Source organism: Pelodiscus sinensis, chromosome 3 (genome assembly GCF_049634645.1).
Source record: "Pelodiscus sinensis isolate JC-2024 chromosome 3, ASM4963464v1, whole genome shotgun sequence".
NCBI lineage: Eukaryota > Metazoa > Chordata > Testudines > Trionychidae > Pelodiscus > Pelodiscus sinensis.
Genome location: NC_134713.1, coordinates 118,459,684 through 118,486,906, shown reverse-complemented (window position 1 = coordinate 118,486,906; position 27,223 = coordinate 118,459,684). Strand labels below are relative to the sequence as shown.

General features: G+C 43.2%; 1 protein-coding gene across 2 annotated transcripts in view; it reads left to right on the top strand.

Annotated features, from left to right (window-relative positions):
• RPS6KA2 (ribosomal protein S6 kinase A2) overlaps nucleotides 1-27,223 on the top strand; it is a 337,677-nt gene that overhangs the window by 180,685 nt on the left and 129,769 nt on the right. For both annotated transcript variants that reach the window (XM_075924624.1, XM_006134512.4), the window contains 2 exons: nucleotides 16,778-16,894; nucleotides 18,558-18,639. In XM_075924624.1, the coding sequence (XP_075780739.1) occupies nucleotides 16,778-16,894; nucleotides 18,558-18,639 (199 nt within the window). The remainder of the gene's footprint in view (nucleotides 1-16,777; nucleotides 16,895-18,557; nucleotides 18,640-27,223) is intronic.

The window sequence follows — 27,223 nt, the reverse complement described above, 5'->3', positions numbered from 1 at the left end:
AGCACATGACTACACAGAGCATTCCCTTTTCCACAGGGCAGCTTTTCAAATCATATGTGGGGTCCAGGTGCCCCTTGAATACCAAAGTGTCTCTGCTTGTGTGACTGATCCAATTTAATAAGGAAGGTAGCATGGTGCCAATTACTTCTCTGATTTTGGAACATTTTCCTTCCCTACTAATTTTGTCTTGTATTGAGTCTTTCTCCACTGACCCCCTATAGGAAGAAAATCACTGTTGGACTAACTGTGAATAGCCAAATACAAAACCCTGGGTAATAAAAAAGACACGCTTATTATTTCTTGTACTTGAAAATAGGTGTGCAGTGAACACAATAGATGTCCTAAAATAGAACCAGAAATCATAGGGCATCAAATCAGGGGAGAAGGCAAAGTTGTGTCCGCACATACAGTATGATATGTTATCGTCTTCAAAGTTGGGAGATACAAAGTATACAAAGTGGGAAATACAATGTCACATACAGACCTAGGATAAGTCTATGGAGGCAGACCAAAGTTTGGGAGGGAGGGGACAAGACAACTGCCCCCTTTCCCTATAGTAAATTCCGGTCTTGGTAGAAACACTTTTATATACATGCAACCCTTCTGCCAGGTAGTGCCAGCTGCAGCCAGGGCCGGGTTCAATATCTAGGGGTCCCTTTTCATCTATCTCACACAGAACTGGCTCGAGCCCCCACTCAGTAGCCTGGGAAATTCATACACCCCTGGGTGCCTCTGAAAGGCAATGCTTCCCCACTCTCAAGCACAGAGTCTGAGTGTAGAAAAGAAACTTTTAATGAAAGATGAAGAGAAGTTACATGGCGTTAGCTTGGAAAAATACCACATAGTTCCTAACCCCCCACGAGTAACCATCCCAGCTCAAATGGATTTAGCAATGTCCTTTGTCCCTCAGGCTCACTAGTCCAACAATGTAAGGGTTCCATTCATTTACCCAAACTTTTTTTGGACCCCACTTCAAACACCCCACTTACAGCTCTATCCAGTCAGTGCAGACCCTGACACATCACCCTGATGACTCCACTCATTGAGCCTGAGGCCATGTCACCTTTGTGCTGCTCCTGTGGTCTGCTTGCGCCATCTGCTGCTGCTCCTACCGGCTGCCTGCCAGTCGTTCCCGCCAGCTGCCCTGCTGGCCACCTGCCGCCCCTCCTATCGGCCACCTGCCATTCCCGCCAGCTGCTCCACCGGCTGCCTGCTGGTCAATCCTGCCAGCCGCTCCACTGGCCGCCTGCCACCGCTCCCACCAGCAGTCTTGCTGGCTGCAATGGATCTGGCTCCAGGCCAAACCAGTGACTTCAGCTCTTAGTGATTTCAACTCTTTAGCCACCACACAGGCTGGCAAAAGATTCCAGCTTCCACTGGACTAGCAAAAAGACTCCTGATGGAGTCTGCTTTAGGTCTATCTTTAAAACAAGGGTGAAAGAGGCAGGTTGAACCAGTCTTACAGCTCACGCCTGGCAGGCATGAAGCAGGCAGGCTCAAGCCCCTTCTCCCCAACTCAGTTCACTCAACTCTGGAAGGGGGAGGCTTGTTCATCTGAGACCTCTTAGAATGATGGTGTCTCTCCTGCAAGCACTGGTGTCATATTTTACAGTTCCCGCATTTAGGGGTAGCATGACTTGTGACACCACCACAGCCCAAATTAGTTACAGTACATCACATGCCACTCTAACAACAGATCCTCCATCAGCCCTGGCTGAATTGGATTTACATGACCACACTCCGGATTCCTTCCCCATGCCAGCATGAGCTGTATTTACATATCAACAGTTACTTATCTTGCAAGGCTAAACAATTTTAGTGAGCATACCTATCCCCAGGGCTGCTGGCTGATTGCAAGCAGTAGTTCAGCCCCTGCTTACATCCTCCCCCCAGCCAAAAATTTGCCATCCTGGCAAAATACATTCCTGATTATACCAGCAACATGAGTTCTCCTCAAAGGGTCTAAGGACCCCACTATGGCCTCTACGGGTGTGTCTAGACTACAGGGTTTTGTTAACAAGAGTGGACTTTTGTCAACAAAACTATACCTGCATCTACGCTACCATCAAGTTCTGTCGACATAACGTCGACAGAACTCGGCAGTTTTGTCAACAGCAGTAAACTTCATCCTACGAGGAATAATGCCTTTTCTCAACAGAGTTCTGTCAACAGAAGGTGTTATTGCATCTACACTGTCCTTTGTGTCTACACTCTCGTGTCGACAAAGTGGCTTGCTTTGTCGACAGAAGTGAATGTAGTCTAGATGCTCTTTGTCGTATCTGCATATTTTATTCTATAACTGTCATACCTATTCAGTTTTGGTATATGTGTCAGAATCTGTCCCATAATAATCACTATGACACAACTTTTTTCTTGTCTGCTCCCAGAAATAGTGGAAGGAACATTTCTGGAAACAAATCTGTTCTAGTTTGAAAGGATACTAATGTCACTTGTGAAATGGAAGTAACATCCTGGTGGTCATACTTTCTACCTCTAAGAATCGCATTAAAAGATTTATGAAAGTGGCTATTTTTTTTACTATAAGCAGGTAATAACTGTTTTCTAACTTGTTAATCTCTTGTCTTTAATTAAACAGAGCAGATGCTGCCTTGCCCTAGTAATGGTTAGGGACTAGCAATTCTCATGTTTCAAAGATGAATGCAACATGTAGGTCAGAGTAAAAAGTATGTATGCAATGTTATCGTAGCTGCGTCAGCCCCAGGATATTAGAGACACAAGGTGGATGAGGTAATTACTTTTATTGGATCAGCTTCTGCTGAGACACGCTTTTGAGCTTACACAGTGCTCCTCGTCCGGTGTGGGAAACCTGCTCAGAATGCCACTGCTAAACATAAGGTGGAACAGATTGTTCAGCATAAGTATTTGACAAATATTTAAGGGACTACTCAAGGTGAAGTGTTAGCTGGGAAAGGGGGAGATGGGATATTTGTGGCAGTGGAAACTGCTTGGAAGGGCCACAAGGTAAAGGCACCAGCCATGTGACACCTTCCATGTGACTCCTCCCCATGCCACCCCCAGTTTGGGAGAGGGTCCTGCCTCTTCCCATCCCTGCCGCCACCCAGTCCCCTCCTCTTTTTGCCCTTGCCTCCACTCCACTCCTTCCAAGCCCTTACGCTTCCCCGTTCCCTCCCCATCTCTTTCCCCTCATCCTCCCCCAATGAGCAACATGGCCCGGGATACCTGGCACAGGAAGTAGGGTTTGCTTCCCCCTTGTACCCACTGGCATTGGCAGGGGGAAATGGAGTGACCTGACCCCAGCATATTCCACTCCTTCTGCTCCTAGCTGAATCACTCCACTTCCTGCTGCCAGTGAGTGCAGAGGGCGGTTCAACCCCTTCTCCCAAGTGACATAGCTGGGAGCCAGGGGAGCAAAGTGGCCTAGGTCCGGATCAGACCTCTTCTCATCACTGTTGGTGACAGCAGGGTTGGGCTCGACCCCTACAGTCTAAGACAGGCCCTCTGCTAGTCCCTTTGACACCATGGGGTGATGGGGCGAATCGTCTGCTGACAAGTGTCCCCGGCCCCTCCCCCTATGGCATTGGAAGCACATGATGCTTGAGACCCGTCCCCCGCATTGCCCCTGATTAGTGGCAATTAGCCATTTATCCACTGTCCATCCATTTTCCCGGAAGAGAGATTGAAACAACCTTGGACTAGATATGGGTAATTAGTTATTCTTCTGCCAGCTGAATAAGTTTCAGAAATTGAGATGGCCCTGTCTGGTGTGGACATGTGGATGAGGAGCTCTGAGTGAAGGTAGTTACATGCTTTAAATTTCCATGCAGGCCCAATACAGCTACTCACAGATGCCGACTTCCTCCTTTCCCTGGGGTGCTCAACCCCTGCTCCACTCCAGGCTCTGCCCCCACTCCATCCCTCCCCCCAAGACCTCACCCCCACATCTTCCTGGCCCTACTCACATTTCCCCACCCTCTCTCCCTTCCCCGCACTTCCTGCATGTCATGGAACAGTTGATTATGACGAGAGAAAAGTTCTGGGAGGGAGAGGGAAGAGTTGATCTGCAGGAAACACTTGGGGGAAGAGATGAGCTGGGTACTGGATGCTTAGTGCCTGCTAATTTTTTTCCATTGGTGCTCCAGCCTGTATAGTTGGTGCTGATGCAGTAACTCTACAGTATCTCTGTGCTTATGCTGAGACCATTCCATTTCAATAAAATAGAAAAAGAGTCTTAGTCTATTCGACACAGATGAGCACAGGGTAAAATATTAGTACATCTAGTAATGAATCCTGGGGATTTAGCAATATTACATGCACATGTCTCCAAATGAAAATGTAGTGATTACATTTGTGTGATCTTGTGATTATGACTGGGAGGCAGGAAAGTAAGGTTTTATCCCTGGCTCAGCCAGCCATACTATGTGAGAATGTGCAAGCAACTTAACCATACTGCAACCCAGGTGCCCATCTGTCCAAGTTAATATTTGTTTTCTTCACAGGGTTTTGTGAGGCAAAATGTTTCTCAAACACTGCGACATATGATGGAAGATGCTGCGAATGCACATCGAATTATTGTTGCTATTAAGGCAAAATGGAATATACACCGATCTCTCCAATTTATTGTACCTCTAAAAATGTAAAAGGTACAGCCCACACATGTATTTTAACATTCTAAGGAGCAGCCTCAGAAGAGTTGAATAACAATAGTTATGGCTAATCAATCAAAGTAAATTTATGTGACAGTTTAATACAACTTGTAACTTTTTTTTAGAAATGTGATTAATCCCTGTTTTTTGCTGACCCAAATTAGGTCAGCATAGCAGGCACTTACGTGAGACACTCTCCGATAGAAAATTCTGGCAGTGTATTCCTTGGGGAAGGCAATGAACAAAGCATGTGAACAAACAAAGAGAAGCTATCAATTTTTACATTGTTTCGTAGATGCAGTTGCAAATCCTGAGCAGCATCTTCTTTCAGAGCAAGTGGCTTTAGGGCTTCTGGGAATGAGTGGTCAATCAAGGAGAATGGCTCCCTGGGTTTTGATTATTGAAGCATTTTTCCGGTAGCAATGGAAACTTTGAAGACAATTTAATTTTACATGAAGAAGATGGGCGTGGGGGGAGGGGGGAGCAATGGAAGAAAAGTGATGTTCTATATAGGCTGATTCTCAGTCCTCTCAGTCATGCATTCACCTTGCATATCCAAACAGTAAGTGCTTGATGAATGAGCTAGATTAACTAGATTACTTGAAATTCAGGCTAATAAATCTTGATGAGCTGTACAGCTCCTAACTTAACATTCACTTGCATAAGTTCTGAATGGGTGGAGTCTGATAAAATTGCTTTTTATGAAGCTGCTGCATCTGCCTGCATTCTATATGAGGAGTTTTCAGTGAGAGCGCAAGACTGGAAAAAATCTCAACATGGGAATATATTTTCTATATGTCCTCTCCATGTTTCTGATTACATGGGTCCTCGTCGTTCTAAATATTTAGGGTGTTTCTCAGGGATTCTTTTGAACAAGTTTATTTACAGCTCTTCTTTCAGTAACTGTGTACCCCAGGACTGACCTGTTTTGGCATTGAAAATTGCTATAAATGGGTAGAATATTGGAGTGTCCCTTATTCAGGATGCCATACAGGGGAATTCAGAATTGCCTTCTGCAGATATTAATAGCAGGAATAAATGGTCAAGGCTTATTTCTGTGGAGGTAAAAAAAAATGGATGTCATTTCTCCTTTGAGGGAGGTCATTTGTACGCTAAACCAAAAGAAGGTGATGGGATGGTGGTTTGTTTTCAGTGCACTCTTTTTAGGAAGGCTTGCAATGAAGCTATTTACCTGGTTCAACAATGGTGCTTGTGTAGGCACAGATTTCCTCTTTACCTAGAGGGTGCTTGACACCTCTCCTCTCCCACTCTGCCCCTTCCTCCACCCCTGCCCTGTTCCTCCCTTTTCCTCCCAGTACCTCCTGCATGCTGCAGAACAGCTGTTTTGTGGTGTGCAGGAGATGCTAGAAGGCAGAGGGAGGAGTTTGGCTGCTGCTGGGTGCTAAGCACCCGCTAACTTTTTTCTGTGGGTGCTCCAGGGCTATGGGTGCTACAGTTGACTAAGAACCAGATTCTTCAACTCTAATCCTTTCTCACTGTAATGGGTATACAAATACCACACGGGTGAGAGAGAATTACTGAGGTATTGTGGGCTTATTCGCCCCCACCCAGACACACCTATTGGAGAAGTCAGAGTTGGAGGGAGGAGCTTAAAAAGGGAAAACACAGTACAGTTGATGGTGGAGTGGAGAGGGTAGTGGCCTTCCATCTGCAGCTCCTGGCAGGAGGGCTGGCTGATGGCAGGAACTTCTCAGATCAGTGCTAATCCACCTTTACTGGGACTGTTTTTCCATAGTCAGTTGTGAGGCTAGTTGGGTCCACTGTTTAGCAGAAGTTCCCTGAGGAAAAAGTTGTCCTGTGGGACAACTTATTTGCATTTATTTCTTTTGATGTTTGTTGACATCCGTGGAAAGGGTATGATGTCCAGAGCCCAACAGTAAGACACAGCCTGTTACTATCAGACTGACATGGTCAAACATTCCAGAGCAGGGACCTGGAGCTTGTAATAGGGCTTAGTGGGTGCCCTGCTGATGGAGTCTACTGACACTCACATTAGGGCCAGATCCACAGAGGCCCTCAAGCCCGGTTTTAAGCACAATTGCAATTCCCAAAGCTCTTGCTCAATTGCCTCCTAACTCTGGAGTTGTCTGAACTTACTCAGCCCTTAAGTTTCTGCTTCTGAACATGCACACTTCTGTCTCGGGGAGGTGTCCAGAATTCCCATCTCACACAGAAGTCCCAGCGTGACCCTCACACCAGGGGAAGGTAGGTTTTCTCCTGCCTGTTATGTCTGTGCGGACCAGTCTAGTAAGTGAACCCTGATTATTTCTGACTCTAGACCAGCCAGTCAGGGAGAGAAGAGGCAGTAGCCTCGCTAAATCCACTGGTTAAAGCACTCACTCTGGGTATGAGAGATGGCCCATTTCTACTCTCTTCTCTAACTGATGCAAAGAGCTTTGAACAGGGATTTCCCAGCTCCCTGGTGAGTACCCTAATCACTGGGCTACAAATTGCTTCCTCCTTTCCCCTCATCCACTCCCGCACACACATATATATATATATATATATATATGTGTGTGCGGGAGTGGATGAGGGGAAAGGATAAAATATGAGGGGAAAAATATATATATATATATATATTTTTTGGCATGGAGTTAGGCAGCATCTAAGCTGTTCTCATAAGAAACAGCTTACTTAGGTGTTTAAACTGTCTGATTCTTCAAGAGGGATTCCCAGTTGTGGATCGCAAAGAGACAGGCACTTCCCTACAACGCAGGCTTGGACACTAAACTCATAGAGGACTTAGACTTAAAACCTACCTCTCATCAGCACCTCTCATTGGGCAGCTAGGTAGTACCCTGGCTTTTGCGGTTCAGTCTCAAATGCCCATCTCTCCCTATTCATTGTATAGAGGTCCAGGTGCCTGAGTCAGACTTTGTGGATCCCAGTGATTTTTTTTTTTCAAGGTGCTGAAAACCTAAGCCTTGCAATGCTTGAGTCTCTCTGTGGATCCAGGCTTAGTGATTATTTCTATTAGTTGGAACTACTTTCCTTTGGTAAGGCTTGCAGAATTGAGTCCCAGCTACCTTTGCCCTGTGACCATATGATTGGTGATCCATTAGCATCCTAGGTAGCTTTCACTGGATTTGTCGTCCACATGGATCATTAGTACTTTGTGTTGAGAGCCTGATCATAAACCCACACAAGTCAAGGAGAGGCTTTTCAGAGTTTTTAGATCAGGCTCTTAATTTGTAAATTGGACATTTGTTTTTACTAAATATTAAACAGCAAAGAAAACAAATGCAGAAACTCTTCATACTTACAAAAGGAACAGCAGTGCTGCTGACTAAAAAGGGCATGATTTGTTGCCCCACTTCTCATTCTGTTGAGTAGAGGCAACAGATGCTGATGCCCAATTCACTTTTTAATATAGTACATTTGGCACATTGTATAGCTCCTCCTCTTCTTGTACCATTCTCAGCTGACATTAACTAACTGGTAATGAGCTATAGTGACAAATATGAGTTGTTTTTACTCATGACACATCTTGTGTTAGCCATCTGCATCCTCCTTTCGTATTTCTTTTAAAGAGCCTGATTATATTAATTCTTGCCTACACAAGCAGTGCATTCTGACATCTCTACTTATACTGGAGACAATGGGGTTACATCCATTAATAAATTGTATGAATACAATTTTGTTTAATGGGGTCCTATTTTTACATGATAGAGCCAGAGCAGAACCAGACAAGATAGTTCATTTGTTTAAAAATGCAGTTTGGGTTAACCCAAACTATTTGTGAAATTAACGTGATGAGTTTCATGGAGAGTAGCCAAAACTAGAGCTCTGGTGTTTTGAGACAGGATTACTTGAGTCCATATTGGTTTCCACTTTTCTGTTGCAAAACAGCTGTTGTTCATGAAAGTGATACATCATCTCCTCCCTGTGGGTGCATCTACACAGCACAGTTATTTCGAAATAACAATGCGAATATCTACACAGAGATTCTGATATTTCAAAGTAAGTTCGAAAAAAGAAACAGCTTATTCCAGCGTCTGAAAACCTCATTCCATGAGGAATAATGCCTATTCCAAAATAGCTATTTTGAAACCGCTATAGTGTGGATGCTCCCCTGCTGCTATTTCAAAATAGCTCCTCTACAGGGCCATTCAAACTAATTACTCCCCAGTGTCCCGTCTGACTCTAAATCGAGGTAGCACATCCACATCAGGGAAGCCTGCCGTGGACTAATTTTGAGGCGTCCCTGTAGTGTAGACATGCTATTTCGAAATCAGCTATTCTGGAGTATTTCTTCCAGAATAGCTTATTTCAAAATAAGTGTGCAGTGTAGACATCTCCTAAGAACATTGGGCCCAGCTCTGCTGTGGTTTTGACTAGCATGTGGGCCAATTGGTGTCTGGCTTTGACTAAGCCTTTCTCACAAAAGAATTTATTGTGTTTAAGGCAGGGTTAAAAGGTTCTTGAACAGTAGCAGAAAGCAACTTTGTCTGGGGTGTCCCAAATATAGCCCTGCATTTAGCTGAAGTACAGAAAGTAGGGCTACAGCCATATAAATTGTATTGTTGCTTTTTCCTGTTAAGGCATCTTTGCACAATGTAGGAGCAGGAGCTATATTTAGTGTGTCGATAAAGAAACAGAACCCAAGGAAGCCCTGGAGTCTGTGCCCTCTCTTATCTTGCTGCATGAGAAATTAACTCACTCAAGAAGTCCAAAATGTTTTGTGACCCCTCAAAAATTAGGGAGGATGGTGTATAGTCTGCTGTCCCTTAGTTTTAAATTCCATTAACCATTTTGGAGTAGAGCTGCTGTTGCCGGTTCTGTACCCAAAGAAGTTGCTGTGCTGTGCACATTTATCTTCCTTGAACCTCTAATGGAATACGTCTGCATTCCGGTCTTTTCACAGACAGCCAGTTCTGAGAACATATCTAATTGCATTTACCTATTAGACCATGCTTTACGGTTCTGTCTCTTTCTGTCTTTCTGCCTGGTGCATCACGCTATGTGGCAGCTGGCTGAGAGTCATGGCAGGGGGAAACTTGCAGTCTCCATCCACAGGGTGCTGCATGGGGGGCTGCTGAGGCTACTTCATCTGTTGGGGCTGCATTTACCTTGGCAGAGCAACTCCATCACCAGAAGGAGGATTTGTCCTTCCTGCATATCTGCCTAGGCTGGCAGGGCTACTTGGGTCAGGTAATGGACTCTGTATTTGTCCTTTAATGCATAGGAACAACTGTTGTTAAGTTTTACCACAGATTTCTCTCTGTGCCATGATTTTACGCTGAAGATGGCTGCTCTCGCTAGAAAGGATGCCAAGCTTTTTAAGCTAATTAAAAATACATGTTTTTAAAGCACTGGAGGATAGCACACTACAACAGATTGAAGTGAAGGGATTCCCTTCCATTGACTTCATAGGATTTGCTTTGCAGTGTGTTCAGTGGCAGTTTTGTGCATTAAGTCACTGCAGAATAGAACTCAGCACCTGGTTCTCAGGTATGCAAAGGGTGGCAGTGTAAAGGGGACTAAGTGCAAATACGTATCAGGTCTTTATTCTTCTGCTGACAGATAATAGCAAAAACTACAATCAGGCTCTGTTATAACCCCAGTTTTAGGACACCTCTAACTAAACAGAGTGACATTGGTGGGCCTTTCAGTTAGCAGGCTTACATTGAATATAATGATCATCCATCCCATTTTTAACAGGACAGGCCTGTATTTAAGGTGGTCTTTGGGGGGAGGGGGAGTGGTTGTTGTTTTTTTTGCAGGTGTCGTATTTAAAAAAAAAAAAAAAAAGAACAAATTGTCCTGTATTTTCTACTCCCCCACCGGTCAGTCAGCAGTCAGCACAGCCCCCGCCCTGTCTTGTTTGCAGCTGGCGGGGGGGACTGCAAGCAGGCGGTAGTGAGTCAGGGAGAGCATGTGTTGGCCTCAGGCTGAGTGGAAAGAGGCAACATCAGGAAGGAGGAGAGGCAACCTTGTGACAGGGGGAGGGAGGAGTAGGAGTTAAAGTTGTTAAATATAGAGTAATTTACTAGTCGAGTAGTCGATGGCATTTCCCTCGACTAGTCAATAGGCACTTCCACATTTCAAAGGAGGAACTCTGTGTGTTGCACGCGGGTGCCAGCTTTGAAATGTACAAAAGTCCCCAGTGGGGACTCTTGTGCATTTCAAACTAGAAGCGCCCCCATGGAGCTTGTGGTCAGTGGGAGAGTATTTCTTTCAGAATAGCTTATTTCAAAATAAGTGTGCAGTGTAGACATACCCTAAGAGCATTGGCCTCATCTCTGGTGTGGTTTTGACTGGTATGTGGGTCAACTGGTGTCAGGTTCTTGAACAGTAGCAGAAAGCAACTTTGACCCAGGCTCCATGCTGTGCTACCACTTTGAAATGCCACATGGAGCCAGGGCTCCACATGGCATTTCCCCAGAACCCAGAGTCAGAGGGGGACTCCTCAGCTGACCGGGGACTCTGTGCAGCATTTCCCTGGAACTCAGGATCAGCTGGGAACTCCTCAGCTGACTCCAAGCTCCATGCAAATGCAGTGGCAGTGTTTCAAAGGGGCAGCACCGCACAGCTGATCCCGGGCCCTGTCCCTTGCAGTGTTGGAACTCGGATGACGGGGTCAGAGTGACACTGCTTTAGTGAGTAGGCTGTGGTCCCAGAAGAGTGTGGTGTTTTTAGGAAATGCTGGAGCAGCTGGGAAAGCAGAGCACACTGGGCAAGTGCACTTGTTCCACTGTACTCATCTTCCCCTCAGCTCCTGCACCATGGGGTGTGCTGGGGGCCCGACTGCTGCCATTATGCCACACAAGACCTCCCCATGGTGACCCCAAAGCTGTGTCTTCGGGGGATGGGGTGTCATGGGGGAGAGAGGGCAGGTCGATGGTTGGTAGGGGCAATTCTTGAGGGCTGGTAATGGACACAACCCACCCTGGCCCACCAGAAGGCTCAGGCCTGATTGCACAATCACTCCGACTGCACTTGGTGCCCAAGCCACTGCAGGAGTTACCAGGAAGATACTAAAATGTTAGTACACGGCCACCTTTGGGGCTTCACTCTAGATTTTCTGCCTTGCATTCTCTCAAATTCACCCATGAAGCAGTGGGGCTTTCCTGTCAGGGTGGTGCGCTCCCAGGCTTTCCATAGGGCAGTGGGTTTGATGAGCTGCAGGTAGTACCATCTACTCTTGTTATAGTAGAAGCCATAGCCTGACCCGACAGTATGGATGCAATATCTCACAGGTGAATGAATATTTTAAATCTTACCCAAATACATGTTTACAGCCAACTTTTATGACTAATCTTCTTAAAAATATATGAGTATTAGTTAAAAGATCAGTTTACATACATACATGAGTGCAGTTCTGAGATCAGTTTCATAGTAGAGATGGTGAGTTGCGGAGTGACAAAGAGTTCTTCGAATTAGTCTGTAGATTCTATCCCATGTTCCATACCAGGGTAATCAAAATTAAATGGAGATCACAATCTTAGAGCTCAATGCTTCCTCCAGTAAAGCATAAGCAGATTTGAGATTAAAAAGGATCAGGACTCAAAAGACCCCAGGCCTTCTCTTGATGGAATCAAGTCCTTAGACAAACAATAGGTAATCACTGAGACTTTAAAGTAGGTCTATTTCCTAAGCATTTCCTGTTATTAACTGCAAGGATTAACATAAGGCAATCACCTATTTTCTATAATTTTTATGTGGTCTGCTATATACTTCAAAGAGAAATCAATATAGTAATATTATTAATATTTACAGTTCATTTAAATGTTAATTGAGAGATCAAAAGGTCTTAACAGAACACAGCATAGACAGGAACAGTTTGATGACATTGTAAATCTCCAACAATATATGTGTAAACACACAAACCCACCAATATCTACTATTATAACTCTAGAGGTTGAATGTGGATCATTTATTCTACAAGATGGCCTTTCTGGCCATGTGTCAGAGTGGGGTTTGTTTTTAGTTTTTGTTTTTAAATTTGTTCTCTCATCCTCATTCCTGGTTAATGAGTTGGAGTTAACCTCTTCTGCGTAAAATCAGTACAGGCTGAACCTCTCTAGTCTGGCACCCTCAGGACCTGACTAGTACAAAAAAAGAGAATTTGCTGGACCATAGGAGGTCACTATTGTTTAGCAGGTTTACCAACACTTCCACTGTGTACTGGGCTCTTCGAAGACATTTACGGCATGTCTACACTAGGAAATTATTTTGAAATAACTAAATTTGAAATAATAATTCTCCAAATAACTATTTCAAAATAAGCTTGTTCTTCAAGGAAAGCAGGAGTACAGATTTTGAAATAACCAGCCCATTATTTTGAAATAACGGGCATGGTAGTGTGGATGCTCCACTTATTATTTCAAAATAAGGAGGGTTATTTCAAAATAACTCCCTAGTGTAGACCATGGTTTAGGAGTAAATTAGAGCTAAATAACAGCACAGAACACTGAGAGCCAGGGCTGGTGGCTGTAAACAAATTTTTAGTGATATAATCTCTCTTGTAATTAGTGTTCTTATTTCTGTGACTACTTTTATTTTAAATTGCATTTGAATACTCAGTGGGGCTCAGCTGACAGTATTTCTAACACTGTTGCTTCGTCTGCCATTCCAGTTTTCATACCCACAAGCTAATCTTGGAGCTGCTAATGTCCGGTCCATCCTGAAGACAAGTAACACTATGATTCTTGTCCTAGGCATGAGTACCCCAGTTGAACCATCTACTGAGAGCCTTTATCTCCCCTTACATAAGAACTATGCTGCCAAAGCAAATGTTTATGGAACTCTATTCTGTGAGGTCCTAAACACCCATGCCCCCATCTCCTACTGATTTCAGTTAGAGCTGACAGTAGCCAACACATTGCAGGAATCGGCCCTATGACATTGTGTAGATAGGACTTAGAGATTTGCTAGCTGGATTGATTACCCACCAGAATTTTATACCATGTTGATTTTAGGCAACTTTATACACCAGCATTATACACTTAGCTAATTTATTTGTAATACCATAGCACTTACAGGCCCTAATCACGGACTATGACCCTGCTGCGTTAGGTGTTGTACAAATGTAGACTACAAAATGGTTCCTGCTTTGGGACCCTTAAAGTCTAAGTGACAAGGAGTCCTGTAGCACCTTATATACTAACAGATGTATAGGAGCATAAGCTTTCGTGGGCAAAGACCCACTTTGACAGATGCATGCATGTCATGCATCTGACGAAGTGGGTCTTTGCCCACGAAAGCTTATGCTCCTGTACATCTGTTAGTCTATAAGGTGATACGGGACTCCTTGTCGCTTTTGCAAATCCAGACTAACACGCCTACCCCTCTGATGCTTAAAGTCTAAATAATACTCGTAGACTTTATGATCTACTCTGACATCCTCGACATCGCAGGCCACAGAACTTCTTCCTCCCTCTCCCTCTTAGCCACTCCCGCCCTCCCGGGTGCAATGCGACCACTCTCCTCTCCATTGGTTTCAGTGTCTATTGGGAGTACAGCCCTGTGTATGAGAGGATTGCAATGTCTAACCGCAGATTTCCACATTCACAGCTACACATGTCTCTCTGTGGAAGGCTCTACCCATTACTCCCCTTGGAAGGGTGTTCCAGAACTTCGCTCCTCAGGTGGTTGGAAACCTTTGCTTAATTTTGAGCCCAAACTTGTTGATGGCCAGAGAGACTCTGCCCCAGTTCACAGACTCACAGAATCTGTGATCCTTGCCTTTCACTTCCATGGGAGGAGGATTAAGCCCATGTTTATGCAACAAAACCTACAGCAGCACAGTTCTCCCATTGTGCATCCCTGATCCTCTAGTCAGGAGACTGCTTATGGAAATTCACAAGCATCCTGCCTCTCTAGTGCTTCAGAGAACATCACGCTTGCTTCCAGGAACAGAGTAAGCAGACTTGAAGTCACTTGACATGCCTTTGAGCATTTGAAATGAAGCCAGATCAAAGCAGAATAATCTTCCATGGATAGTGGTATAAACCTATTGCTTGAGGTATTTAACACTGCACTGTGCAAGTCAAATAAGCCATATATACACATATACATATATATAGACATGTATACACATATATATGAATATTTCCAATTCTCAAAAAATCTGAGACCCTTTCATTAAAAATTGGTAGGTCTAATTTTAGTTCTTGCGTGTATCCTTTTTAACAATGTTTTTGTAGTGTTAATTAAGTCTCTTTGTAGCTAATTACATTGCTGCTTTATTGCAAGAACTAATCATTTTATAATATTCCCAGGAAATAATAGATGTTTCTAATATTCTTTCAAAATATCAAATTAGCAACACCTCAGCAATTTCACTATATTGCTATAACTATGTGACGTTAACTCAGAGGGTATGTTAAGTTCAAAACCATAATGTGGAATATGCTTCAGGTTATAGGCGTGTGACACTACTTATCAATATGAATACACAGATAGAAAACTATTATATAATTTTAATTTGCTAAAGCAACTTGAATGTATAGGAAACAGTTTGTGAAATCCTAGTCCCGTAGACAGTGGGAGTTTTGTCCCTCACTTGAATGCAGCCCAGATTTCATCCAAAATGTTTTGGAGTCAGAGAATGATAGTGACAAGTGTGAGGAATTTCATTTTGATGTATATAAAACTAGGGTTAGTTTTAGCTTTGTGGTTTTAGACTTGTGCTTTGCCAAAACAAAAACAAGATCCATTTATATTTGAGTCCAATTTCTCCTATATACCCAGAGTTCAGGAGTATGAGCATATAGGTTTGGTTTTAGCCCATTTCTATATGAATCATACATTAGCAAAACAATAGAATGATGTTAGGTTTTGCATAATCTACCTCCCTCTCCCCCCAAAATTCATGAAATAATAAATTCTTCTGATTAATTCGTTTTTTCTTTTTTAATCTAGTAGTTATTTTGATACATTTATGTTTTAATTTTTATTTCTTCATTCCATGTGGTGAGAAAATACAACCATTGGGAAGGAAACTACAATATATAGATTACACACAGATGAGGCAGCCAGCTAGTATATGCTAATGTAGCCTCTGAGTAAATGCTATGTACTGGACTATAGAATGGCTGTGTTGGAAGAGACTTGTTTTGTTTTATAGTGATATCAATAAACTGACTCATATGGGTGGGGAATGGAGGACATGCTTTTGGGGTTCTCACTAAGTAAAAAAGGAATATGCTGTGTTAATCAGAGACAAGTGCATCTACTTGATACCATGTCTTACAGCAATGATCTTGAGCAGCTCACGCAGGTCTGGTGAATGGTTCTGTGCAGTGTCCCTTCAGTAGACACAATGACAAATCTTTATTGTTAACCAGCGTGAGTTAGCATTGGCTAACTCAGGCTCCCACTCTTGCAATACTCAAACATTTAGGCTAGTGCTTAACTTTAAGCACAGATGTTTGAAGCCTCAGGAGCCCTGTTCGGCGTTTGATGCCTGACAATGTGTTGACAATGCAAATATTCCAAAGGATCCTAGAAAACACGAGACAATGGAGCTTATTCCAGGGAGGGGAGAGCAAGGGAAGAGCAGGGAAATGTCGTCATCCTTCTGCTGCCCTGTAGCATGTGGGATTTGTAAATGTTTCTATCTACAAGGTTGCTAGTAGTAACCTTTCTTTATTCGTTCAGCTGGATGTGCAGAAGCACTATGAGCAAAGTCTTTTCTCTGTCGCCCATCTATAGTCTGAGTCTACCCTTAAAGATGATAAAGCTACAAATCTTTAAATGCTTGTAAATGATGTCTTTGGACAGATTGGGGTGTAATTGGACAGGACTGCACTAGTGGTACTGTAGCACCTGTACATAGGTTACTGAAATAAATAATAAGGTCTGTGACAAGCAGGCATCCTGAGCCCAGTCGCTTCGGATTTTTAACTCAATGTATCAATTTACAGGTTCTGTTTTTATCCATTCACATGATGAAATGTCATAAGCAGAAGCAGTGAGATGCTGACTTCTTACATTCGGACTCAATATGTTGTACTGCAAATAAGTCCTGGGATAGAAACACTTCATATTTGGCATAGAGTATTCTCCAAAGATTCTAATAGTAGGGATTTAATTGTAGAAACAAGTGTGGTGGGATTTAAATAAATATTGTGGTTTTCACTCACAGTAACAGCTGTGTTTTTTGTTGTTGTTTTTTTCCTACGCAGGAAGAAGGTATAGTGAAGGAAATAGACATCAGTCATCATGTAAAGGAAGGTTTTGAAAAGGCAGATCCTTCACAATTTGAGTTGCTGAAAGTATTAGGGCAAGGTTCCTACGGAAAGGTAATTTTCTACAGTGTGTAATCATTCAATGGACCATTTTGTGTGTAGGAAAAACCTTACCTTAATTAGTGAAACTTTTCCTGTGTGAATTATACAATGACAGAGGTTTACAATGCATACGTTCAGTGTGACTGTATACCATGAGATGACAATATTAATGCATTTAGCATTCCATAAAGTCTGCATACTACACACATTCTTATAATATGAATATCTATTTTAACTAGAGCCCACAGGAAAAGCCAGACTGGTTTCTAGCTATGCTTTTGTCAATGTCCAATGGAGCCTGGGGCTTTAGCAGAAGCTGGCACCTGATCTGCCAGTGGCACACTGAAGACCCTACAAGAGTTGCTTGTGCTGTTCTTATCTATGTTTTCCTCCACATAATGTCTGTGATCCTTGTTTAACTTTATAGTGTGTGGGTTCCAACTAGTAGCCATGACAAATGGTTACTTGGCAGTGCTGCTGGTGCTCCATGCCTCTAGAAACCTTATTTAGATGCTTAAATAAGGACTTATGTATCTACAGGCAACCACACAGACTGAAGGAATTTTGACAATTTTGTTTGAATACCACTGTACCTTGTAAGAATAATAAAATACATCATTTTGCAATACAATGCATTTTTGTTCCATTTCGCTTTCAGTTTGATGGCTATTTTGATGTCCTCTAAAACAGCACACAACGTTCCTTGACTCATTTGTTTTGGAAGGGAATGTAGACCAACTGCAATCTCCCATGCTACATAGAACAGCTGACAAATGACTAATAACTTAAGCTGATGATTTTTCTTATTACAGCCGTAAGGATATTATTTGGCTTTGCAAGGTTATATAGTATAGTGGAGGGGGAGGGGTTCTGTCTAGTACTTGAAACCATTCTATATCCTTACTGGTATAATATGCTGTGCTACTGTAAGCATGGAGCCTCTTATGAACCATTATATCTAATAACGTCCACTTTATTAGGAGTTAGAGCCCATGCTGACATGTAAAGGTGACTATCAACTCTGAAACTCCTGGGGTTTAACTAGACGAGCTTACTGTGATTTTTTTCTCTGTTCATGAAGTTTTCATAAACAGACTTGTATCTTTACAATTTTATTTGTATGAAATTTTACAATAATGATGCACACACCTGTGTCAATTTCTGGATAATTGAGTTATGTACTCCAACTACATACTTAGATTGTCAATCCTGAATAATGAATCCCTTAGAATGGTTTCTTCTCCCTGAGTCACATGGCTAAACCTTTTTAAATGGACTAAATGTTTCTGGGCACAAATAGAAAATATCTTGTTTTCTCACAAATGCAGCAAGTTATGTAAAGAACAGCCATTCCCCAGACATTCATCTGAATAGCTGTTCAGAAATCAAACATATGTCTGCAAACACAATTACTGTTCGATCAGCTTTAACTGGATGTGTAAAGAACAGCTAGTATTATTAAACATGTCATCTTCATGAGAGGGCAATAGGGGACAAAACAAAACTTACAAGGAACAACTAAACCACGTGTGAAGAAAAACTAAACACTTTCAGCTATTATTTTTTTTCTTTATAATTCTTACCATCTCAGTATCCATTATTCCCACAAATTCAGCAAATGCTATCCCCTCAAAGCACAGTACATGATTACATAGTAGATGTCTTATTTTCATAGGTATTTCTGGTGAGGAAGATCAAAGGATCTGATGCTGGACAGCTTTATGCCATGAAGGTACTTAAGAAGGCAACTCTGAAAGGTATGGATTACCAACTGGGCTGAAAACACCATCTTTCTTGTACTACAAAGTTTTGATTGTGATGTCTAGGATTTGTAGGCATAGTTTTATAGGATCTAAGAACACAAAAACATGTTATCAGCTTCTGTCATGCCATATCCTCATTACAGACTGGACGTACTAAAACTTTGCACTTTCAGTGCAACATTGTGCCTTTAAATAATTGCATCCAAAATTTTGCATTGCCAAGTTATTTGCATGACAAAATAATAGATGAGGAAATGTTATCTAATAGCACCTACAAATCAGGCCATAGGTGCAGATGTTCTCATTTGCACTTGCAGGAACTAGCAGACAGTGTTATTTATGGTGACCAAATGAGAAAGTAGGTCTGAAAATTGATCCCTACAATTTTTACATTAAAAATGTTTTTATGGCTGTTTAGCCATTAAAAAAATGCTCAGTATTGTCATTATCGCTAGAAGATGCAGTTGTATTTTGTGTTCATAATAACTGAAATGCTGAGGCAAGGAGAGCAGTGCACTCATTACTATGAAAAAAGGAAATAATGAAGGGAAAGAAACTGTTGTTCAAGCTGTAATAGATAACATAACTCAACCTGAGTAGTAAAGGCAGGCTTGGTTACCATTATGGAAAAATAAAATGTTGTTCTGTTTTCTCATTTTATTCTTGTTATAGCTGTGATTGAGAGAGAGTTCAGTAAGTCAATTCAGTCTTTTTTTTTTTTTTCTTCTTCTTTGCTTGTCATACAGTTTTGGGAGCCAGAAATCAAATAAGGATTTTGGCATTTTCTAATTCTGCATGACTTACTCACTATTTTGATAAGGATTATACATAGTACTTCTGGGGTTACTTTTCATTCCCATTGGAGCATTGGCATCTCTGTTGTTGAATACTGTCATGGGGTGGGAGGCCAAGTATGGGAGCAGAAGCTGGGTTCAGGCAGGAGCTCCTTCCCCTTCCTTTGTCAGCCCTGACTGAGCTGTTCCCCTGGCTTTTATACTAGGCCTGCATTTGGAGCATGCCCAGCAGGGCAGTGGAGGAGGGGCCCTCTCGGCCAAGCAGGCCTGGTTAACCCCTCCCGGGCCAGTGCGGGGTTGGTACACCCCATCACAAATACATTTAAATGTTTGTGAAGAGCAGAAAATAGCTCACTATTGGTACAAAGTAATAGTACTGAATGATTCTCATTATATATTTGAAAACTCATGAGCTTAGCCTTTCAAGAAGGAAAAGTTATTTCTGGGTGCCTAACATCTGTCAATTTGTATGTCTACAATCAGTAGTAATTGTAGGTAATCTTGATTCTAGTTAACAGTACAGTAGATGTCAAGTGGCTGATGACATGACACAGCAATCCTCTTGCAAAACGGCAGATAGAAAACTGAGCACTCATATAGCACTTTCTGACGTCAACGCCCTTTATAAACATTAATTACAAGTGCTGAAGCAGCTGCTGATCTTTCAGTTTAGAATTTATATAGAAGAGTTTGCACTACGCTATTTTCCTGGAATAAACATCCTTCTAAATATTTGATTCTCACGGATAAATATTTGTGCATGTATATGCATGTTTATAATGGAGCAAATCCTCAAGTCCTTTTTCACAATCAAATTCTGCAGTACCTCAGTGGATCAAAACTCTAAGTGTTCGCCACCTGTAAAAATTATTTTTGTCCTGTGAGAAATCTGAGGAAAGAACACACAGCTTGTTACTATTTTGAACCCACAAAAACATAACCTTTCCTGTATGAGCATTTTATTTTTTTACATCCCCAGATAGATGTGTAAGGTCCTTGGATCATGAAGGACCTCTATGCAGCACCAACCAAGTATATGTTCATCAGCTAACAAATAATAGGATATATTGTCTGCTGTATGTTGTGGCTGTGTTTTAGGCTTTGGCTACACTTGCAGTTGATCAACACAACTTTTGTCATTCATGGTGCTTAACCCTCTCCCACTCCCACCACCACCATCAAAAACAAAAGTGTTGCCGTGGCAAATGCAAACGTGAACATTCTCCTGCCAACAAAGCTAAAGCTGCTCGTGGGGCCAGAAGTGTTTTGTTGGCAGAAGTACTGACAAAAACCATTCCCATACATTGACTTTTAGCAACGGGGCTGTATTGACACAGCCTTGTGGCTAAAAGCTGCGTAGTGTAGATGTAGCAGAAGTCCCAGATATTAGAGAAACAAGGTGGAACAGATTTGTTTAGCATAAGTAGCTAAAATACATGTCAGGGGGCCATTCAAGATGAAGTGCCCTGTTAACACCTTTCCAGTCATGGAAGTAGAGGGTGAGGTTGTTAGCAGGTCACAGAGTGATGCAAGAAACCATAATTCCAGTGTCTGTCTTCAGTCTGTGATTTTTAGTATCCAGCAAAAAAAATTAAACTCATCGCAGGCTAGTCTTTTGAAATTGGTGTGCAAGCTTATTTTGAGGATGAGGGCTCAGAGATCAGATCCATGGGTGGTGGGTATTAGAGGCACAGCCAAGTGTGGCCTGCTCACACTCCTCCCCCAGTTCTCCTCCTGCTTCTAGAGAGCTCTCTGTCCATGGCTGGACTCCCAGCTTACCCATGCTCTCGACCCGGGGAGGCTGGGGCCAAATTGCCCTGCAACCTTGCTCTCCAGGGCTGGGAAGGCTGGGGCTGCACTCAGGAGCCAGTGGCCAAAATGGAGGGATTGGGGGCAGAGGTCAGCAGCCACAAAGGGGACGGGGGGAGAGGGACTGAGCTCAGGTGGGCATTGAAGGGGCAGGGCTGGAGGCTAGCATTCTCAAGCCAGTTTTTCACTCACTGCCCATGGTCAGATGAGTGATCACTTTTGTTAAAAGTATTGACCCCTAGGTAACATGATTTTGTGTCTTACTATGTTTCCGTGCAGGCCTGCTGATGGAGTGGGAAGGGGGCAAAAGGGACAACAGCTCTGCGGCACAACAATTCAAAAGGGCCATGGCTTCCGGCCACCACCACTGTTGCTACTGTGATGGTAGCAGCAGCCAGAACCCCGGGCCCTTTAAATGGCTCTCAGGGGTTGGGGTGGCATGCTCCAGGCAGTACTACAGGCTGGCTGGGAGGGCATAGCATGGTCCAGGCAGTGCTTAGAGCCAGCTGCCCCCAACCCTGCACCTTCTGCATGAGGGCCCCCTTTGCAGAAGTATGGAGCCAGTCTCCTCCCCCCTTGCCCAGAGGCTTAGCAATTCTGTTGGCCCCCCGGTTTCTGTGTGAGTTCCTTTTGAGAAGGTAGTAATTGTCTGGTTTTACCCACATTGCTGTTGGGGTATTAGTGCACTGAATGTGTGGTGCACCACATGGTGCGACACGCAACTGTAAGACACGTGCATCTTGAAAGATGTGCCATGGAAGATGTTGACCTCGTAGCTGTGGAGCGATATGCATCTGTTCAGGCAGGGTCTCACACTGCTTTGAGTTGGCATAAATTGGTTGTGAGGAGCTTGTTTCTGGTGATGAGCTTGGAAGTAGAGGGTGTAGTTTGAAGGCCAAGAGAAATTCTACAGAATTCTACATTATCTGTCATGAAACCTCCCCAGAGGCCATCTGCATACTTCCCAAAATACACAAACGAACCCAGGGACACCCGTCATCCCTGGTCTTGTCATTTACAGACAGAATATTGGGACTTTTAGAAACCATCCTCAAACTACTCTTCACACAAATGGCCAGCTTCCTCCAGGGCACAATCGACTTCTTCCACAAACTCTACAATTAATAGCCTCCCTCAGAACACCATCATTGCTACCAATGACACCTCCCTATACGTCAGCATTTCTCACACTGATGGCATCACTGCCTCCTGCCGGTCTCAAATGTTTACAAAACAATGGACCACACTCAGTTGTCTATTCCAAACACATTGCCGAACTCATCCACTTCATCCTTGCCCATAACAATGTTATCTTCAACACTAACTGCTTTGTCCAAACCCTGGCGATATGCCAGCCTCTTCAGTGCCCCACAAAAGCAGTGATACACCTGCAGTGCATTGATCATCATTTCATCCTCTGGACATGTAACCTATGTCTGCTTAGTTTGGCACTTTGACCCCCTCTAGCAGCACCTAGCCCGGCTAGAGAGCAATGAGTCTGCTACAGGCTTGACTAAGCGCCACATGGCAGTAAAGGCTCATATGCTAATTGTCAGAGGTCTCAGATTCGATCTTACCTGCAGATGACTGAAGTCTGTTGGCATTACACACAAGCTACCTGGAATCCAGACAACTATATCCACAAGACCTATAGTTAACCACACCTACACACCAAGAAATCTGTTAGTTACATCCAGGCACTTGGTTTCCCCATAAAATGCTTCAAGGAAAAGCCCAGAATATACATCCTAACACACTTGAGATATTGCACTGGAGAAGTAGACTGCAATATGCAACTGGCCACCCAGCTACCTCTAGAAAACCCACTTCAAAACAGAAATAAACACTCCTCCCTCTGACCACACACACCTATTTGTTATCTATCACCCCACACTGGAACCCACAAGGGTATCATTAAACAATTACAACCCAAACTTGATGGAGATGCCATACAGAAAGAAATGTTTCCTGAAACATCTCTTCTGACATTTAGATCTCCCATTTCTCTCCCAGCTTGTCATCAGAAGCAAGCTCCTCACAGATAAGGACATACCAGCCCAACACTGCACCTGATCATACCAGAACAAGAGGTGCAAAACCTGTAGACAAATCTTCACGGCTAAGTTGACTAATTCCTCTGCAACACAAAACACCATTTTAAGATCCATGCATGGTGTAACTCCTCCAGTGCACTAAATGCCCCAATAACAACAATAGGGTGATATGAGGCAATGAGCAAGTTCTTGAAGGAATTCCCACGGAAAAAGAAGAGACCAAAAACTTCTTGTCATCCTGTGGGGGAGCACTTTTTCACAAAGAAGTCAAATATGCAGTGATCCTCCCCCTCAAAAGAAACCTGAACAACACTTTCAAAAGAGCAGCCTGCAAGCTTAAATTAATAAAATAATGGACTAGATTTTTGGCTGTGTACAACAACCTATAACCCACTAAATCCTCTTCCCCTTCTGTTTTCCTGCTTCTTTCTGCTGATCACTTCCATGACTGGAGGGCTGTTAATTGGCCACTCCACCTTAAGTAGTCCCTTGAAATGTGTTAATTCCATGTGGAATACAATTTGCTCCAGACACTCTGAGTATGTTTCCCATGCCTGAAGAAGAGAGCTATGTAAGCTCAAAAACTTGTTTCTTTCCCCTACAGAATTTGATCCAATAAAATATACTTGCCCACCTTGTCCCTCTAATACAGGTTGGACCTCCCTGGCCTGGCACCCTAGGGACCTGAGTGGTCCTGGAACTGGGAGTTTGCCACACCAAGAGAGGTCAATGCTCCCCTCCTGTTGGCTCCTCTCCTTGAGGGATCCCCTGCTAGTGCTGCCTGGCCACCCCGGTCCCATTGCCATTGGGGATTTCCTGGGGTTCCCCCGCAGGGGCTGCCAGGACAGCTTTGCTGCTTCTGGGGACTCCCATGGCCTAGCCCCACTTCCACCGGGGATTTCCCAGGAATCACAGGCCAGCACCACTGCCATCAGGGCTCCCTGAGCACTGCCTGGCCCCACCAATGCCAGAGTTGCCCTGAATGGGGCGGAGATTCCCCAGCTGCCGCCTGGCCCCACCGATGCCGGGGTTCCTTGGTTCGGTCATGGATGTTGCCGGACCAGAGAGTCCAAGATTTGGGAGGTTCAACCTGTAGAATACATTAGTATTTCTAGATCACATGAGGTGGGGAATTAAAAGTTAAATGAGGGCCAATCAATTTTAAAAGGCCTGTAGGTTCAGTTCTTTTCATATATACATCTCAGAGCTTGGATGATTATTTCAGAATACACACAACTCTCCATCAAAACTTACTCTACATCAAAACATCCCACCAGATCTATCTACCTCCTACCATACCATAACGTGTCCTCCTCTCCCTGCATTTCCACAACAGCACTGTGCTTCCTAGAATACTCCACAGTGGCATCTCTGACATTTAGTAGTAACACCTGGAAACTGTCTCAGGAATATTCTATGCCAGATCTCAACGCTGCTCTTTTCCGATGAGTCACACTGTGGAGATTCCACAATCAGAGGGGATGAGTTCACTGGTTTTTGTGCCTCCAGCTACTTGATCCTAAGGCAAGCGCAGGGTAAAGAACAAAAGTCTGTAGATCAAAGGTGCAAGGAGCTCCATATTAGCTACTACAAACATGTAATCTGCCTCGAATTAACTGGCAATCCATTCACTTGAGATGCGGAAGTGAAGGCAGCCCAGAAGCCAGCTGTAGGAAGGGAAATATTAAAAGAGCTGTAGTGAGAGTTGCTGCCAGTGACGTTTCAAAGAGCTTGGCACAGAGGATAATAGGTTTGACAGCTTAATTTGATCTTTAAGTGAATTCTGAATTATCCCTGCCCACCCACACCAAGTAGGGCTGGAAATCCCTCCAACTGCAAGTATTTATTACCATGTCAAATGATGGGCACAAATGCTTAAGTGCTTGCTCGCACCACATTCAGTAATTACTGGCAAATGCATAGCTGCCCAGACTTTGCTGCTGTTTCAATCCTCGCTGCACTGAACAGCATAAAGCTGAATGTAAGGGGAAGCCCCATGAGTAAGACTAAGACTTTGTCATGGATATTTTAAGTAAAAGTCATGGGCTGGTTACAAGCAATAACCAAAAATTCATGACAGCCTGTGTCTTGTCTGTAACTTTCACTAACATATCCATGATAAATGGGGAGGGAGAAGGGTCCCACACCTAATCAGCTGAGCGGTCCAGGGGCCCCACAGGTTGGCAGCTGAGCAGCCTCAGGTGGTTCCTCCTGCCACCCACATGGCTGAGAGGTCCTGGGGTCCCCACCATGACCCAAGGTGGCTGAGAGGTCCAATGCCTTCCCGCAGACTGATACCTGTGACTAGTAGGAGCTCCAGAGGACCCCTGCTTCCCAGCATCTGGGAGCTGCAGGGGACCCTGCCACCAACAGCATAACTTTACAACAGCACGAAGGAAGGGGGTGGGGCAGAAATTATAGCTTTTATAAAAGGGGGAGGGGTCTGCCAAAAACTTTGTACCTGTTTGGAGTAGTCTGAGGTGCTCGTCTGTGGATACAGAAAGAGGGTGAGTTGCTCAGTGCATGTTTTAATTGTGTGTTACCCACTTCTGTTGAATCTCTTATTCTTCATCAGTAGATAATCCCTCCAGGCTAGTTATACCTCGGTAGTCAGCATGATGCCAGAAATCAGAGAAAGCAAAGGTTATTGTAAAAACAGCATAGAACCTTTCACCTCTAGCCATCAATAGTTTCCAGCATTCATAGCTCACAGGGAGTCAGTTCTGTACCAACTGAGCTCAGTAATTCAATTATTACTGCATATAGAGAAACATAGTATTTAGAGATGGACAATGGAGTTCCACCCCCTGCCAGAACAAATGACTTCCTCGGTAGTGGCTTTATTGTATATTAAACTGATATTAGCTGGTAGATCTTAGTCTGGAACAGTTGCAAGGCTATGGGTACTACACACGAACTTTCATGAAAATAAAAACAATGACCAGTATTAAATACAATATGTATGAATAGCCATATATTTATGGCACGGATATTTAATAGTGTAAAATGCTACAATTTGTTAGAGATCAAACCAAAGCTAGTTACTTAATGACCTGTTGCCTTCTGTGGTTGCTGCTGGGTTCTCAGCACTTCTGAAAATCGGACCGTTTATTTAGGACCCTAAATAAGGGTATAGGAATCTAATTTTAGGCACTTCAAGGGAAAAGCTTTGGTAATATTTAAAATTTAGAAAGAGCTTCTAGATAGATACTAAATGGGAATACAAGGCTGCAATAAGGAATATTTGTGGAACTTAAACTTGGAATTTTCTGACTTTCAAAATGTTTAGTGTTTCTTTTTAAACTGTGGCATTCTCGTGAGGTTTGGTTGTTTTAGTTTTTTGGTTTTTGTTTAATTTATATTTCAGGTCCTAAAACTGTGTTAAAGTACTGAATTTCTTTAGTGTTGAGAATGTTTCTTGAAAATATGTTTTTGGAAAACAAACAAGACTATAGTTATATGATTAGCAAAAAGACTAGAGGAGTATTTCAATGAAGCAGGGCTGCCCTTTGCTTCTGCTAAAACCAGTGGGATAGAAGCACTGGGGCTCCTCTATATTCTACACACGACACACAGCAACGGCAGATTTTATTAACTTGATTCTCATGTTGTTCCTCTGAAGGTGTTCTCAGGCAAACCTGATGGAGCCTGTTAAGGTTCAAAGTTCCTTTAGCAGGAGCTGTTTTGAATCATGTTAATTATAAACTCCACTAAACAGATCTGAAGAGCTTGTTGTAATGGAATACAAGGGCTAACGGTGGAGTTCACAAAGAATGAAGAGCTTACACATAACATGTCTATCTCCCAAGTTTCAAAATTCCTTGAACAAATGCCACTATCTGTATCTACAGAGTTTGTGATTTTCTTAAGCCAAAGGTAATTTGGTTTATGGTGATTACAGCTGTGCTGACTATACTGTAG